The 18425-nt window shown below is 36.8% G+C and overlaps 1 protein-coding gene across 1 annotated transcript in view; it reads left to right on the forward strand.

Annotated features, from left to right (window-relative positions):
• Positions 1–18425, forward strand: part of BTAF1 (B-TFIID TATA-box binding protein associated factor 1) — an 85188-nt gene that overhangs the window by 12016 nt on the left and 54747 nt on the right. Inside the window, exons 2-5 of the mRNA XM_043925220.1 lie at positions 1294–1417; positions 6657–6771; positions 8483–8629; positions 15939–16102. Of these exons, the coding sequence (XP_043781155.1) occupies positions 1294–1417; positions 6657–6771; positions 8483–8629; positions 15939–16102 (550 nt within the window). The remainder of the gene's footprint in view (positions 1–1293; positions 1418–6656; positions 6772–8482; positions 8630–15938; positions 16103–18425) is intronic.

Raw genomic sequence — 18425 nt, forward strand, 5'->3', positions numbered from 1 at the left:
CTTTCCCCTTGCTTTCCTGATCCTGCCACTAATAAACTTGTCATCTTTCCTCAGAAACGTTTCTTCTACTAGTTCTTCCCATTTCTTTAATGACATCTTCATTTCTAAGATTCAGAGTCTCAGAATCCTTTCATTTCCATGACATTACCATGGTAATTCTGCAGCCTTTTCACCAACTTCTTTCTAGTCTTGTAACCATGATTGTAGTTCAGGTCTAAAAGTTCTCATAAAAGTTTCCTTTTTACTTCTTGCTCCACCCTGCTGCAAGACTAACCTTCCTGAAGCATAGCTCCAGTTCCATGACTTTCTTTTTTAAAAAATAATTTTATTTATTTGTTTTTGGCTGTGATGGGTCTTCCTTTCTGAGTGGGCTCTTCTCTAGATGCAGTGAGTGGGGGCTTCTCTCTAGTTCTGGTGCGCAGGCTTCTTGCTGTGGTGCATGGGCTTTCTTTTGTTGTGGAACTGGGGCTCTAGGATGCAAGGGCTTCAGTAGTTGGAGCATGTGGACTCAGTAGTTGTAACTCCCCGGCGCTAGAGCACAGGCTCAATAGTTGTGGCTCATGGGCTTAGTTTGTCTTTGGCATGTGGGTCTTCCCAGATCAGGGATGGAACCCGTGTATCCTGCATTGGCAGGAAGGTTCTTTACCACTGAGTCACCAGGGAAGCCCCCATGTCTTTCCTGATCAGTCTCTTTCATGGCTGGGCTATAATTCAGGGGTCTCCACAGTTGGTCTCTAGCTGCTTTTGTAGCTACATCTTCTACTATTCTCTTAAGTGTACCCTGAATTACAACCAGACTGTGTTACTCACTTCTCTAAATATAGCCTCCTTTGTCTTACTGCTGTTCTCTTCTTATTCCCTCTTCCAGATGTTTCTCCCCCTTTTCCCTTTTACCGCCTCATTTTCACCAGTATTGAATTTTTTTTGCTACCATTAAGGTCCAATTCATACACCATTTCTTTTAGAAAGCCCTTTTAGTATTATACAGTTGGGGATATAGTATTTATTGCCTACATCCCAGCTTCTTAAAGCACTTTTTCCTTTTCTGACATGTGCTTATTGGACGTGTATATGCATGTACAATTCCTGTGTTATACCCTATATTCTAATTATTTGTTTACTTGCCTTTCCCACTCACTCCACCTCCATAGCAAGTTCCTTAGGAGTAGATTAGTTTATCTCCTACAACTCAGCCATAACTCTCTCTTCATAGATGCTGAATATGTACATTTATTGACTCAAACATATATGAGGACACATTTCAGAATAACCATTATATTTTTGTTATTTTAGGCTTGACCGTCTTTTTATCTTGCTGGACACTGGCACTACTCCAGTTACAAGGAAAGCTGCTGCACAGCAACTTGGAGAAGTGGTGAAGCTTCATCCCCACGAGCTGAATAATCTGTTATCTAAAGTAAGGACTCTGCTTTCTCTTTTAGTATAATACAGTTGTAGAAATTTATCCATGGGTAAAAACATAAAAGGAGAGAAGGAAGTTGTCTTATTAGTGACAGTTTGTGGTCTTCAAATTCATTAAATAAGTCCAGTATTTTCCCAAATATTTAAAATTTTTTACTATTTTTTTGTCATAAGGTTTAAAGTACTTTGTTTTTTATGTCAAGTTTTATTGTCGAAGGGTTTTGACAATAAAGAACCTTTGGCCTGTGGAACAAATTTGAATCTGATTCAGTGTCGTAATGAACTAAGTTGTTAATCTAGTTTGTTAGTGGTCTAACTTGTTCTTAGCAGCTAATAATTATATCAGTTGACAGTCTTCAAATGGATGAGTACTCATGGGTAATGGTGGAAATATATGAGAAGCTTGTTGTCATTACATTCTTAGTTATTAGCCCTTTGAAAGTGGAGGCTTTCTCCTTTGGTGGATAAATGTTTTCATAATCCTAGCCCATGTTCTTTCCCTAAGCAGTTGCTTTATTTTTACTGATTTCTGTGGTCTTGTAGAAGTGTGACTGTATGATGTGCTCTGCTCAGTCATATCCAACTCTTTGTGACCCCATGGACTGCAGCCCACTAGGCTCCTCTGTCTGTGGAATTTTCCAGGCAAGAATATTGGAGCAGGTTACCATTTCCTACTCCAGGGGCTCTTCCCAACCCAGGGATAGTAAGCAGCAAATTCCATGTATTTAATTCTTTGGCATGCAAAATAAAAACAGGAGTGCTTGGTATGTGTGTTTAGTGGGAGTGGGGACAGTGGAGAGCCGATGGGATGGGAAGCAATATGATAACCCAAATATTGGAATACCCAAGATCTCTCTATTCCCACCAGTCTTACCTCCTCCTCTAGTTCTGATTTGTCCCTCCCTGGTTCCTCTGAGTAGGAGTTCTAAGCCCTTGTCATCCTACACAATCTGCCCTCTATTGTTCCTGTCATCGGGGCGAACAGCAACTCTCTCTCCAACACACTCCTCACTTAGATACTATCAGAACTTTCTAACCAAGACGTAAATGGAGAAATAGTGATTTGACATCTACAGGTTCCATGTTCTCAGAATGAAGAAAGATGCACATTTGACAATACTATACTCGTGTGTTAGATGTGGGGATAGAGAGGCATACCCGTTTCTTCTCATCCCAAGGGAAGAGATGGAAGACTGAATGAACTGAGACTGTAAACAATGAATAAGACTAACCTCTGCCGAACTGAGAAAAAGTTTGCAGCCTTCCAAGTGAGTTCTATCCTTCTTAACTCAGACCTCACCATTTGACTGCCATCAACTAATTTTAAAAGAGGCAAAGTTTGTTTTTAGCACTTTCTCATCTCCTATCCCCTCTCTGCCCACAGTGTTTTCCTATTGCCTTCGGTTTTATTTTTGTGAAAAATAGCTTTATTGAATAGATTTTATATACCATGTAATTCATCCAGATAAAGTGTACAATTCAGTGATTTTTAGTAAATCCACAGATACATGCAACTATCACCACGATCTAATTTTAAAACATTTTGTGTGCTAAGTCACTTCAGTCGTGTCCTACTCTTGGCAACCCTATGTTGCCCACCTGTAGCCAACCCAACTGTAGCCCACCAGGGTGCTCTTTCCATGGGATTCTCCAGGCAAAAATACTGGAGTGGGTTACCATACCCTCCTCCAGGGGATCTTCCCTACCCAGGGACCAAACCCGTGGCTCCTGCTTTACAGGCAGATTCTTAACCACTGAGCCATTGGGGAAGCCCTGAAACATTTTTGTCTCCCTCAAAAGAAACCTCATGCCAATCACTCTCTATCACTCTCCCTTCCATACCCAGTCCTAGGCAACCACTAATCCCCTCTGTTTATAGACTTGCTTGTTTTGAACATTTTATATTAAATATGTGGTATTTTGTGATTGTTTTTTCACTTAAATGTTATTTTCAAGGTTCTTTCATATTGTGTGTGCTAAGTCACTTCAGTCGTGTGCAGCTCTTTGCGACCCAGTGGACTGTAGCCTGCCAGGCTCCTGTCCATGGGGTTCTCCAGGCAAGAATACTGGAGTGAGTTGCCATGCCCTCCTCCAGGGGGGATCTACCCAACCCAGGGATCAAAACCCATGTCTCTTTGTGTCTCCTGCATTAGCAGGCAAGTTCTTTACCAATAGTGCCACCTGGGAAGCCTTCTTTCATATTTTTGCATATTTCATTTTTCATTCTTTTTTATTGCCAAATTATCATTCTTTGTATAGATAGGGATAATGTTGGATATACCACATTTTACTTATTTCTTTATCAGTTGATGGACATTTTAGTTGTTTCCACTTTTTGGCCTGTTATAAATAATGCTGCTATGAAAATTTGTGTGCAAGTTTTTGTATGGATGTGTGTCTTCATACATGGGTGTATACTAGAGAGTAGAATTGCTGGGTCATATGGTTACTGTGTTTAACTTTATGAGGAACTGCCAGACCACAGCCAGGAACTGGCTCCACCATATTACATTCCCAACAGCATGTATGAGAGGTCTGATTTCTTCATATCCTTGCCAACACTTTTATTTTTTTAATTTTGTTCATGTATTTTTGGCTCTGCTGGGTCTTTGTTGCTGCATGTGGGCTTTCTCTAATTGCAGCAAGCAGGGACCACTCTCTAGTTGTGGTGTGCCGGCTTCTCATTGTAGTGGCTTCTCTTGTTGCAGAGCACAGGCTCCAGAGTACGAAGGCTTCCGTAGTTGCAGCTCGCAGTCTCTAGAACGCAGACTCAGTAGTCGTGGCTCAACAAGCTTAGTTGCTCCATGGCATGGGGAGTCATCCTGGACCAGGGATCGAACTTGTGTCTCCTGCATTGGCAGGCAAATTATTAACCACTGTACTACCAGGGAAGTCTCCAGCACATAACTGTTAACTGACTGTTTATATTCATACCAGTATGTATGAAGTGACACTATAGTTTTGATTTGCATTTTCATATGACTAATGATTTGAATGTCTTTTCATTTATTTATGGACCATTTCTGTATCTTCTTCGGGGACCTGTCTATTCATATCCTTTGACCATTTTTAAGTGGCATATTTGTTCTTTTATTGATGAGATGTAAGATTCTTTATACATTTTGGATGCAAGCCCCTTATCAGATATGGGGTTTGCAAATGCATTCTGCTAGTCTTGAGGTTGTCTTCACTTTCTTAACGGTATCCTTTGAAGCACAAAAGTTATTAGTTACAATGAAGTTGACTTTATCTTTTTTAAACACATGACTTGTGTGCTCTTGAGATCATATCTAAGAAACCTTTGCCTTATCCAAGGTTACAGAGGTTTATCCCCATGTTTTCTTCTAACAGTTTTATAGTTTTAGGTCTTATTTTTAGGCTCTGGTGTATTTTGAGTTAGTTTTGTGTCTGATGTGAAGTAGGGATTTTACTTTATTATTATTTTTTTTTTAAATAATTTTATTTTTGGCTGTGCTGGGGTCTTCATTGCTGCACGGGCTTTTTTCTGGTTGCAGTGATTGGGGGTTACTCTCTATTGCGGTGCACAGGCTTCCCATTGCGGTGGCTTCCCTTGTGGAGTGCGGACCCTAGGCGCTCGGGCTCAGTGTTTGTGCTCCCTGGCTCTCGGGCACAGACTCAACAGTTGCGGCATGCAGGCTTGGTTGCTCTGAGGCATGTGGGATCTTCCTGGATCAGGGGTCAAACCTGTCTCATGTGTTGGCAGGCAGATTCTTTACCATTGAGCCACCAGAGAAACCATGAAGTAGGGGTTTTAAGTCATTATTTTGTTGCTGTAGCACTATTTGTTGAAAAGATCCTTTTTTCCCCATTGAATTGTCTTGACACTGTTGTTGAACATTGGTTGACCATAGACACATAGTATTATTTTTTAACTAAATTATTTTCCATTGATCTGTGTATCTGTCCTGCCGTTGCCACACTGTCTTGATTATTGTTGCTTTGTAGTAAGCTTTGAAATCAAAAAATGTGAATCTGCCAACTTTATTATTCTTTTTCAAGATTGTTTTGGTGATTCTGTGCATCTTAAATTTACATATAAATTTTAAGATCAACTTGTCTATTTCTGCAAAAAAAAATAATAAAGCTGGGATTTTGATAGAAATTTTGTTGAATCCACATTCAGTTTAGAGAGTGAAAGTGAAGTCGCTCAGTCGTGTCCGACTCTTTGCGACCCGGTGGAGTATAGCCCACTAGGCTCCTCTGTCCATGGGATTCTCCAGGCAAGAATACTGGAGTGGGTTGCCATTTCCTTCTCCAGGGGATCTTCCCGACCTAGGTATCAAACCCAGGTCTCCCACATTGCAGGCAGATGCTTTAACCTCTGAACCACCAGGGAAGCCCAGTTTAGAGGGTATTACTATGCTAATAATACTAAGTCTTCTAATCCCTGAACATGAGGTGTCGTTTATTTGGGTCTTCTTTAATTTCTTTCAATAGTATTTTGAATTTTTTTTTTATAGTCTTCAGTATACAAGTCTTGCACTTTTTTGCTTAAATTTATTCTTAAGTATTTTATACTTTTTGATACTATTATAAATGAGATCATTTTCTTAATTTCATTTTCAGATTGTTGAAAGTGTAAAAAAATACAGTTGATTTTTGTACACTGTATTGGTCTTATATCTTGCTCTCTTGCTGTACTTACTTTTCTAATGGTTTTATAACTCTTGCATTGAGTAATGGGACTTAGTGACTAATATGCACTTTGCTTTTCTAGTATGTTAAAAACTTATTTTTTAAATGCACTTAAGCATTCTTTTATTACGTTTCCTGTTTCCTTTTTTGAAAAGTTAATAACTGTATTTATTTTTGGCTATGTCTGCTCTTGCTTGTGGCATTTGGGATCTTTCTTCTCTCTAGTTGTGGCACAGGGACTTAGCAGTTTCGGCTTGAGGGTTTAGTTGCCACATGGCATGTGGGATCTTTGTTCCCCAACCAGGGATTGAACCTGTATCCCCCTACATTGGAAGGCGGATTCTTAACCACTGGATCACAAGGGAAGTCCCCTCCCCATTTCCTTTTTTTAAAGTGTAGTGATATTTCTTGTGACTGATAGAAAGTCTTATCAATGATTTTAATAATTGCAAAGTGTTTTGTATAAACTTGAGAGCTGCTAAATTAGAAATTAATAAGTATATTTGTGTTCTTCTCTTTTGACTATTTGAACAAACAATATTTTTTGGTGTGTAACTTTTATTTTACAATTTTTTAAGGTGTTGATATATTTAAGGAGTACAAATTGGGATACTCGGATTGCAGCAGGACAAGCTGTTGAAGCTATAGTGAAAAATGTACCTGAATGGAATCCCGTGCCAAGAACCAAACAAGGTGCTTTTAAGAGGAAAAAGTAGTTTGTAGTAAAAACTATACATTTTATGTTTTAGTAATTCCACTTTTAAAGGCTTAATTTTCATACTTTTAGGTGCAGTCTTGTCGGGAAATAAAATTGAACAAGGTGTTTTTTCACCATGTTTTAAAAATTGTACTAGACAATCTCTTCTCATATATATTTTAAATTATTAATTCTACAATATGGTTGATTTGCAGAGATTATTACTTCCCTCGAGGATTTATGCCCTAAAAAATAAAATCAATTAAGTATAAATATTTTATGCTTAAAACAGTCAAATTTTTCCTGTTGCTGTGAGAATAGGGTAGTTGTTTACTAAATTTAAATAAGCACAATTATGTGTGGACATTTGGAGAGGTCAGTCTTTTAGTCCTTTTATGCCTTTTAGATGTCTTTTAGTGGAAATTACTTGTTTTCTGACTGCCTGTTATATATGACACTTGAAATGAATGTATGCTTTTACAAATTTATAAAGTTACACATTTTAATTAAGTGAGAATTTAATATGGTGTAACTGCATTTCATTTTCAAGTCACTTTTAGTAATATGAGTTTTATCCTGTCTTATCTATAATTTTTACTTTAATTTGCTGCACCTATTATTTTGAGAAATTATGTTAGTTTGTCTTCTCTCATCGAAAGAAATACATAACCAGAAGAAGTTACAAATTGTTTTAGAAAAGAGCCATTTCCTTTCCAACTTATTACCCCTGCTTATTTTGGTATATAGAGATACTAGGACTTAAATTCTTTTCAAAAAAAACTTTTTTTTTCCCCTTCAGCACAACCTTGTTAATGAAATCTTAGTTCCCCCACCAGGAATTGAACCCAAGCCCATTGCATTGACTACATGGAGTCTTAACCGCTGGACTGCCAGAGAATTCCATCCCCCCAAAAAGCTTTAAATTAGTTACACTAGCATTAAAATATATAGTATCATTAGTATCACATGTATAGTATTAAATATATTGTCATCATTAGAAAACATTAAGAAATTCATAGCAGTTCCCTTTCAGTTTAGCAGTTATACTTTAGTTTGTAGAGAATTATACGCAAATGGCCAGCTAAACAAACTGTTGTCAGTGAACAATTTATAGTATATATAAAATTTTACAGTGGCATAACCTTTTTGGGCGGAATATAGAACATTTCATAAATAGTTTTAGGCCCCAGATAGATATTTAATTTTAACAGTTTGCCAGATTATAATTTGCTTATATTAAGAGAAATGAGTTCTATTGATTGAGTAGTTTTTATGTCCTAGATATTCCTAGGTATAGGGAGTGATGATGCTCATTAGTGTTATTTATGAAAATTTATATTAATATGTTTATCTTTCAGTTTATCACTGTGATAAATTACCTTGGTATCTTTCAGCTGTTTAACAGATAACATGATTTTTAATATATATATTTCAACATGGGTATATATTTCTTCATGTAATATTGTGTTTATATAGTCAAAAAGTAACATACCCACTAACATTCTGATAGTTGTAGAAAGGGAGCCGTCTGCTAAATAGTTTTTTCATAAATAAGAACTGATCATAAATAAATCCACAATAGCTTTTCTACTTCCTCTACATTTTACTTTTCTTAAAATACTACCCACCCACCTGAAGTAATGCTATTTTCTTTCATTCTGCACTTTGGCTGTATAATCAAATTGAATGTTTTTAAACCTCATCTAGAAACTACTTCAGAAAGTGCTATGGAAGACTCATCTACTACAGATCGATTGAATTTTGACAGATTTGATATATGTAGATTGTTACAACATGGGGCATCACTTTTGGGATCTGCTGGTGCAGAATTTGAAGTACAAGATGAAAAATCAGGTATGTAGTAGTCCTGTAGAAAAAAAGTCTGAAATGTGTGTTCAAATCAGTTTGTTACTTGGTGTGCTATGTTATCAGTCATACAAAATCTAACAGATGCCACGAAATGTGATTCACGGAAGTTTGCAGTTTAAGATGTGGGGCATAGGGAAGGTGACCAGGAGCACTTGTCTAAAACAAATAGGAATATTTTTCATCCCCTAATTGAATATGTGTGCTATATATATATATATATATCCACATATATATATGCATCATTAATAGATATTAGTATGTCAGCATATATATTAATATTTTAGTATTTTAGTATAGAAATTGCAAAGTGGTACCCAGGAGCTTTAGTTGAGTAGATTTTAAAATCCAGGATTAGCACAAATTGTGGTAATGTTTTCAGAATTCTTGAAATTTAAGAGACTATGACAGTTCTTTTTATCATATGTTTTAAATATTTAAATAATTGGATCTACTGATGCTAATAACCAAAGCAAAAATGAAAAATAAGTCTTAGATAGGTAATTTTCCCATTATCTTTAAACTTACAGAATCCATCTGGATATAAAATAAATGTTTTGGCCATTCAAGATTGATGCCTTGAGTGGAAAAAACCTTGATGTTTTTAATGGATTTCTGTAAGTAAATAAATTGCTTTTTTGACTTAAACCAAAACAGAACAGTGTTTTGTTGCTAATTAATCATTAGTCAAAGCATATCTATCTAGCTAGGTTAATGAAATGATCTTCAGTTTGTTCATCTTAAAAAAAAAAAGGATACTCATTTCCTCTTTCCTAATATGCTTTCTATTGAAAAATCTAGCGTAGTTATTTATGGAGAGAATAAAGAGGAGAATTTGCTTAAGTTCCAGAAAAACATAGTTTTTTTAAATAAGGGAAGTAGAAGTCTTCAGAAACTTTACAATTTGAAAAAAATTATCTCTAAGTTTACTAATTAGTTTACTAGTCTTAGTAATGTTCCCATAAACATCATGAGAGATTATTGACCCTCATCTAGGGAAAAAAGTCAGTGTGACTTTTGTCACTAAAAAAGAAAGTGTACTTGGCTCATGTCTTAAAGATTCTGATTTACTACATCTGTGGAGAGTTCTGAGAAATTGTATATTAAAAGAAAAAACTCCACAGATGACTGATACGTAAGCAGGATTGGGAACCCCAATTTTTTTAGAATTCAGTTTTTTTCCCCCTAGAACTCAGTTTTTAATGCTGATAAGTCATAGCATGCTGAAGAGTGCTCATTAAAACCCTCTAATTAGGTTTTCTTTAAATGTCTGTTCACCTGTGTTGATCTCTACATATTTATAAATGACACGTACATGATTGGCATAGGTGCCAGTTTATTTCCTTTGCAGTTGTGTTGGTTATTTTCCCCAATAGAACTTTCCCTGAAATGAGAGGACTGATTTGGAGCTTTGTGAGTGTACTGAATTTATGATCCAGAAGTTTTCATGTTGGATGCCTAGTGTTTTTCCCTCTGGGGAGAGCAGCCTTAATTTTTGTTTTTTTGTTTTTTTTGTTTTTTACTATAGCTTTGGAGAGGTATAATTCACATACCACATAAATCACCCATTTTAAAAGCGTACAATTCAGTGAGTTTTAGTATATTTACAGTTTCGTGTAATTTTAGAACATTGTCCCTACCTCGGGAAGAAACTCCATATCCATATCTTTATCACACTCCTATTCCCCTCCTTTTTCTTCCCAGCCCTAAGGAACCATTAATTTACTTCCTTTATCTATAGATTTGCCTTTTATGGGCATTTCATATAAATGGAATCGTATGTAGTCTTTTGTGACTGACTTCTTTTTACTTAGCAGAATTTTTCCAACATTTATCTATATTGTAGTATACATGTTAGTACTGTTTAGATTTTTTTTCCTAAATAGTATTTATTACTCTTATAGGGTATATCCGTTTTTTAATTTTGATCAAATATAGTTAACATACAATTTACCATCTTCATCATTTTTAAGTGTATAGCTCAGTAGTATTAAGTACATTCATATTGTTGTGCAGCCAATCTCCAGAACTCTTTTCATCTTGCAGAATGAAACTTTATACCGGTTAAACAATAATTCCCATCCCTTTCTCCCCTCAACCCCCTGGCCCCACACCAGCAATCACTGTTTTACTTTCTGTCTTTGAATTTGACTACTTGAGGTACTTCATCTGAGTGAAATCTATGGTATTTATCCTTTTGTGACTGACTTTTTTCACTTAACATAATCTCCTTTCATGTTCTTCTGGTATTGTATGTGTCAGAATTTCCTTCCTTTTTAATAAGGCTGAATAATAATTCTGGTGTATGTTTATACCATGTTTTGTTTATCGATTCATCTGTCATTAGACACTTGGGTTGCTTCTGCCTTTTGGTTACTGTGAATAATGCTGCTGTGAACACAGACATGCAAATATCTATTCAAATTCCTGCTTCCAGTTCTTTTGGGTCTATGCCCAGAAGTGACAATACAGGATCATAGGTGATTCTATTTTTGATCCCTTTTTTTTTTTTTTTAGAACTCCATACTGTTCTCCATAGTGCCTACTCCATTTTGCATTCTCACCAACAATCTATGAGGTTTTCAATTTCTCCACATAACTTTATCAGCTGTTGTTATTTTGGTTTTTGGTAGCAGCCATACTAATAGATACGAAATTATTTCATTTTCTGGCTGAATAACATTCCATTGTATGAATGTAACATTTTGTGTATTCATTCATTGTTTGAGGACATTTGGGTTGTTCCTACCTTTTTGGCTTTTATGTACTGCTGCAATAAATGTTCATGTACAGATTTTTGTACATGTATGTTTTCATTTCTTCTATGTAGATACCTTTTGTTGACTATGAGGGCTACTCCATTTCTTCTAAGGGATACTTACCACAGTAGTAGATATCATGGTCCTTTGACTGTGCAGATCACAACAAACTGTGGAAAATTCTTAAAGAGATGGGAATACCAGACCGTCTTACCTGCCTCCTGAGAAATCTGTATGTAGGTCAAGAAACAACAGTTAGAACCATACATGGAACAGTGGATTGTTGTAAAGTTGGGAAAGGAGTATGTCAGTGCTATATATCGTCACCGTGCTTATTTAACTTGTATGCAGAGTACATCATGTGAAATGCTGGGCTGGATGAAGCACAAGCTGGAATCAAGATTGCTGGGAGAAATACCAATAACCTCAGCTATGCAGATGACACCACCTTTATGGCAGAAAGCGAAGAGGAACTAAAGAGCCTCTTGAGGAAAGTGAAGGAGGAGAGTGAAAAAGCTGGCTTAAAACTCAGTGTTCAAAAAAACTAAGATCATGGCATCCAGTCCCATCACTTCATGGCAAACAGATGGGGAAACAATGCAAACAGTGAAAGACTTTATTTTCTTGGGCTCCAAAATCACTGCAGATGGTGACTTGTAACCATGAAATTAAAAGATGGTTACTCCTTGGAAGGGAAGTTATGACCCACCTAGGAAGTGAAATTGAAGTTGCTCTGTCATGTTCGACTCTTTGCGACCCCATGGACTGTAGCCTACCAGGCTCCTCTGTCCGTGGGATTCTCCAGGCAAGAATACTAGAGTGGGTTTAGACAGCATATTAAAAAGCAGAGACATTACTTTGTCCACAAAGGTCCGTCTGGTCAAGGCTATGGTTTTTCCAGTGGTCATGTACGGATGTGAGAGTTGGACTGTGAAGAAAGCTGAGCACTGAAGAATTGATGCTTTTGAACTGTGGTGTTGGAGAAGATTCTTGAGAGCCCCTTGGACTGCAAGGAGATCCTGCCAGTCCATCCTAAAGGAAATCAGTCCTGAATGTTCATTGGAAGGACTGATGTTGAAGCTGAAGCTCCAATACTTAGGCCACCTGATGCGAAGAATTGATTCATTAGAAAAGACTGTTGCTGGGAGAGATTGAAGGCAGGAGGAGAAAGGGACGACAGAGGATGAGATGGTTGGATGGTATCACCAACTCAATGGACATGAGTTTGAACAAGCTCTGGGAGGTGATGATGGACAGGGAAGCCTGGCGTGCTGCAGTCTATGGGGTTGTAAAGAGTCGGACATGACTGAGTGACTGAACTGAACTGATGTAGATACCTAAGAATGGACTTGCTGGGGCTTGTGGTAACTGTTTTACCATTTGAGAAACTGCCAGACTGTTCTCCAGACTGGCTTCACCATTTCACATTCCTCTAGCAGGATACAAATGTTCCAATTTCTCCACATCCTTGCCAGTGTTTGCTTATTATTCACTGATTTTGACTATATCTATACTAGTGACTATAAAGTGATACCTCATTGTAGTTTTGATTTTAATTTTTCTGATGACTAATGATGTTGAACATATTTTCATGTGTTTATTGACCATTTCTATATCTTCTTTGGAAAGTTGTCTATTCATGTTGTTCACCCATTTTTAAGTGGGATATCTATTCTTTTATTAATGAGGTATAAGAGTTCTTTATATATTCTGTATGTAAACCTCTTATCTAATAAATGATTGACAGATATTTCCTCCCATTCTATGCATTATCTTTTCACTTTCCTAACCTTCGAAGCATAAAGCTTTTAATTTTGATGAAATCCTGTTTATCTTTTTCCTTTTGTTTCTCAAGCTTTTTGATATCATATGTTAGAAGTTTTTGCCAAATCTGAGGTCATTTACCCTTTTGTTTTCCCTGAGAGTTTTATAGTTTAACTCTTACTGTTAGGTATTTGATCTATTTTGAGCTTATTTTTGTACGTTGTGGGGTTAAGAGCCTAACAATTCTTTTTTTTTCTTTTTGAGGCTTTTTTATTTGGTTAATTAATTATTATTTCTTTGGTTGCACTGGGTCTTCATTGTCGGGCAGAGGTTTTCTCTAGATGTGAGGGGGGCCCGTCTGTGTTGTGGTGCACAGGCTCCTCACTGTGGCGGCTTCACTTGTGTCAGAGCACAGGCTCTAAGTGCATGGACTTTAGTAATTGTATCACGCGGGCTGCTAGTGGCTTGTGAGCTTTAGTTGCCCTGTGGCATGTGGAATCTTTCTGGGCCAGGGATCGATTCCATTGGTATCCCCTTCATTGGCAGGTGGGTTCTTAAACACCGTTCCACCAAGGAAGTCCCCAATATCTTTTACATGTGGCTGTCCTGTTGTCTCAACACCATTTGTTGAAAAGATTCTTTTTTTTCCCATTGGATTGTTTTTGCACCCTTGTCTGCAAACATGTAGTCTTATTTCTGAACTCTCAATTCTATTTGATTGATGTCTGTGTCAGTATTTCATTGTCTTGAACACTGTTGCTTTCTAGAGGTAATTTTTAAAATCAAGATGTATGAACCTCCAACTTTGTTTTTCTTTTTCAGGATTATTTTGGACATTCTTGGTCTCTTGTATTTCTGTACGAATTTTAAGATCAGTTTGTCAGTGTTTGTAAAACACCAGCTGATATTTTGATAGAAATTGTTTTGAATCTGTATATCAATTTGAGAAGTGTTACTGTCTTACTATTAGGTATTCTGATCCATGAACAGTGAATGTTCTTCCATTTATTGAGATCTTTAATTTCTTAAACCAATATTTTTAGTTTTCAAAATATAAATTCTTAAGTTTTGCTTTTGATGTTGTTAGTAGAATTATTTTGTTATTTTTATATTTAAGTCATTTGTTTCTTCAAATCTTCCTCCCCTTCCCTGTTCTTTAGATGAGGGACTTTATATAGCTTTACCTTTGAATTCATTATACTTTGTCTTGTTATCTCAATTAAGCTGTTAAGCACATTTGTTGATTTAAAATTTTCAAGTATTGTTTAGTTCCAGACTTACCTAAAAAAAACTGGCACATTTTGCACATATAAGTCACCCTTTTCAAGTGTATGATTCTGTTTTTAAAAATAGTTTGTGTAATATTACTTTACATTGAATATTGTTATATTAGTTGCTTAAAAATTTTGTCTTCCAATTCCAACATCTGGGTTATCTAAGAATTGATCTCCATTAACTGGCTTTCTTTTGGGATGGGTTACTTTTCTTGATTCTTTGTATGTCAGTAACTTGGATTGTATTTCTCACATTGTAAATGTTTATACTGCAGGCTGGATTCTGTTTATTTTTCCAGAGAGTGTTTTGGTTTGTTTGGTTTAGTTTAGTTGTTTTTGCTTGCTTGTTTTAATAGGTATTTAATTTGATGAAACTCAAATTTCAAACTCAGTCTCATTTGTGGTGGGCAACAATTCAAATCTCAATTCAATTTTTAGCTTTATTTGGACTATTTGAAGTCTGTGCTGTCCATGCGTATTTCAGAGATCATCCAGAGATTTGGCTTTCTGTCTGGTTCTCTCCTTTCTGGGTTTTCTCTATTTTCCAATGGTTATGCTGTTCCTGACTCTCTCTCCTCTAGTTCTTTAAGCCAGACATACTGGGTTTTTGCACAACTTTTAAATGTAGGATATGACTGCCCAACATACCATACACTGGCCTTCAGGCTAAAAGGGTTCAAAAATGGGAAAGTCACTTAATGCCATGCTTTCTTCCAGACACTGGTAACTCCTCCAAGTATATGCCTACTTTTGTTCTCTTTCCAGTGCCTTCAGGTGGCTGTTGACTTTTTTTTTTTTATAGCTAGAATTTGTTATCTTTGAAGGGGTAGTCCAAAAGAACTTAGTCAGCTGTTATTGGAAGATAATCATGATAGAACCATATCTTGCAGCTTAAATATTTTAAGCCCAAATTTTTATTTTTAAAATGATACTGAAATATTGAGGGATTTTACTTGGAACATTCAAAATCTACTTTTATGCCTTTGTCTTTTATTTGGGCTATCAAATAGGTAACTAAATAAATAGAGGAGTATGTCATTTCAGAATACTATAAAGGCCACACTTGGAATAAGCATGTATTTGTTGAGATCTTTTCTGTCAAATAGAGTCTAGATTTTTTTTTTTAAAGCCTGGTTAGATATTTCAGAGAATGTACAAAGGGTAGCTATAAAATAATAAGATTAGTTTATCTTCATAGGAATAGATCTCATTTTATATATACTTGATAATTGACAGTAGGGCAGTGGGGTAACATCAGTGAGTGATATTATTCCTAGAGTGTTTTCGTTAGCTAGAATGCTGTTTGCCAAGATTCAGTAAAATACTTGCTCTATTAGGTAATAAAGTTTATGACATGTTCAGCAATTGTGAGTGGTGTGGTTTATTGTCAAGAGAGGTGTTCTAACAGAAAAATTTTTTTAAATTTATCGAGTTTGATCTTCATGTATTAGAAAGCTTCTTAACTGATTTGAAGAAAATATATTTCTTTTTTGTTTAAAGGTGAAGTGGATCCTAAGGAGAGGATAGCACGCCAACGAAAGCTATTACAGAAAAAACTTGGCCTTAATATGGGAGAAGCCATTGGAATGAGCACTGAAGAGCTCTTTAATGATGAAGATTTGGATTATACCCCAACTTCAGCAGCCCTTGTAAACAAACAACCTGTAGGTAAAACCTTTGGTTGTCTGACTGCAACTAATATGGAGGATCTGCTTTTATTTTGCTATGCAATTGCAATTTTTAAAAAATGTGTTCCTTATTTCTGCTCACTGTTGCTTAGTATCACCATAATTTACTATCTCCATGAGTTGAATTTCTAGTAACAGGTTCTGAAGAGGTAGAAGGTAGCGTCTGCCTGCCTCATAGGTGCTAGACTATTAGATAAAAGCTGTGGTGGACCTTTCAGGAGAAATTGGTGTTGAGAAATCTAGTTGCACCAGTTGCTCTTTCCTTTATTCTTCAATGAAGAAAATATTTCAGAGAGTAGGAGATAGTAAGGGCTATCATAGTTAGATATGCTAATACTAGAAATCTTTAGAGCTGATTCTTTTGAGAAAAAGCAAACATGATGAAAACTTTCAAACAGTGCAAAAGGACATACGATATGAAGTAAGTTACTTTCTGATAAATGACGGACACACATTTCCCTGTGTCTCACAGCAACCCTTTTAAAATTATTTGTCTTTTTTTTCCTGAAATTTTCTGCATATGCACAAGTCCTTTTTAATCCATGTCTGCCTGTTTGTGCGGGCTTTCAAGGTGACCCAGTGGTAAAGAATCCATCTGCCAATGCAGGAGACACAGGAGACATGGGTTTGATGCCTGCATCAGGAAGATCCCCTGGAGTAGGAAATGGCAACCCACTCTAGAATTCTTACCTAGAAAATTCCACAGACAGAGGAGCCTGGCAGGCTGCAGTCCACGGGGTCACAAAGAGTCAGACATGACTAAGCATGCATCCACACCAGTCTGTATATACAGACTGATCAAATTGGTTTTTTTATAGCTTCTTTCTGTTTGTGGCTGTACCATAATTTTGCTCTGTATTTTTCCTGTTTCTGTTTTACCAATCCCCAATGGATGCCTGTGTGCTTCTTTTTTTATACATTAAAGTCTTCCTAAGCTCCAGTAAAAGCTGTGGCTCTCTCTTCTCAGAAGAATGTACATACATGTGAAATATTACCTTTCAGGGGATTTAGTGCTCTTACTTCTTGGCCTGCTTTACATGAGACCCATGTCTTCTCATTCCCTTGGCCTTCCCTTTTGCTTAAGTGGAGAATGGTTTTATTTGCCGTTATTTTAGTTGTCCTCTAAATCATTAGAATTTGTAAGTAAGTTTTTTAGCATTGAGGAGTGTGTGATGATGATGGGACTTTTGTAGACAAGGAGGGGAAAAGAGCAGATTCTGGAGGGAAGAGTATAAAGAGGCAGAAAATATAATAACAAACATGAAGGAACAGAAAGATGGAGTATGAATGGAAGCATAAGATATAAATAAAAAACAATAGAATAAAATAAATGAAAACAAACGTGATCACAGGGTGGTAATTGGATACTGTGTAGGGAAATTAATAGGTAGGTATATTAGAGAAAATAGGCTATAGACAAAATAATTGAATAGGAGATGGCAGCAGCAAATTTGGCAGGATCCAAATTTGGTTGGCTTTAGATGTCAGGGACCTTTGGGAAGAGTTGCTGAGGTTTATTGTTGTAGTTTTCATCACTGCTCCATTGTCTCGTATATATGCTAGTGGTCCCTGGACCAGGTCTATAGCAGGGCACCAGCACCAGTGATTCTGACTGGTTGTGGTAGTGTACATTTCAGTTGAATCTTATATTAGTTAAGGGCAGAAGGATTTTTAGGCTTGTATTAAAGCATTTTTATTCACAGGCTTAATAATGTCTCCTATGAATGGAAGAAGGAGCAAAAGTGGTATGCAGTGAGTGGTTAAGAGGGAAAGACCAGTTACTTATCAGGTCTTCATTCTTAGTTGTGTCCGACTCTTTGCAACTCCTTGGACTGTAGCCTGCCAGATTCCTCTGTCCATGTAATTTTCCAGGCAAGGATAGTGGAGTGGGTTGCCATTTCCTGCTCCAGGGGATCTTCCCAACCCAGGGATTGAACCTGGGTCTCCTGTGTCTCCTGCATTGCTGCAGAATCCTACCTGCTGAGCCATCTGGGAAGCTAGTTACTTATGGCTATAGTTATTTCCATTTTTTTCAGTAGAAGATGATTATAATTTTTTTAAAAATTGACATTCTTTATGCTTACATTACGGCTTCCCTGGTAGCTCAGTTGGGAAAGAATCTGCCTGCAGTGCAAGAGACCTGGGTTCGATCCTGGGTCAGGAAGATCCCTTGGAGAAGGAAATGGCAAACCACTCCAGTATCCTTGCCTGGAAAATCTCACAGATAGAGGAGCCTGGTGGGCTGCAGTCCATGGGGTCGCAAAGAGTCGGGCATGACTGAGTGACTTGAGCGACTAAC

The sequence above is a fragment of the Cervus elaphus genome, chromosome 15 (assembly GCF_910594005.1).
Source record: "Cervus elaphus chromosome 15, mCerEla1.1, whole genome shotgun sequence".
Lineage (NCBI taxonomy): Eukaryota > Metazoa > Chordata > Mammalia > Artiodactyla > Cervidae > Cervus > Cervus elaphus.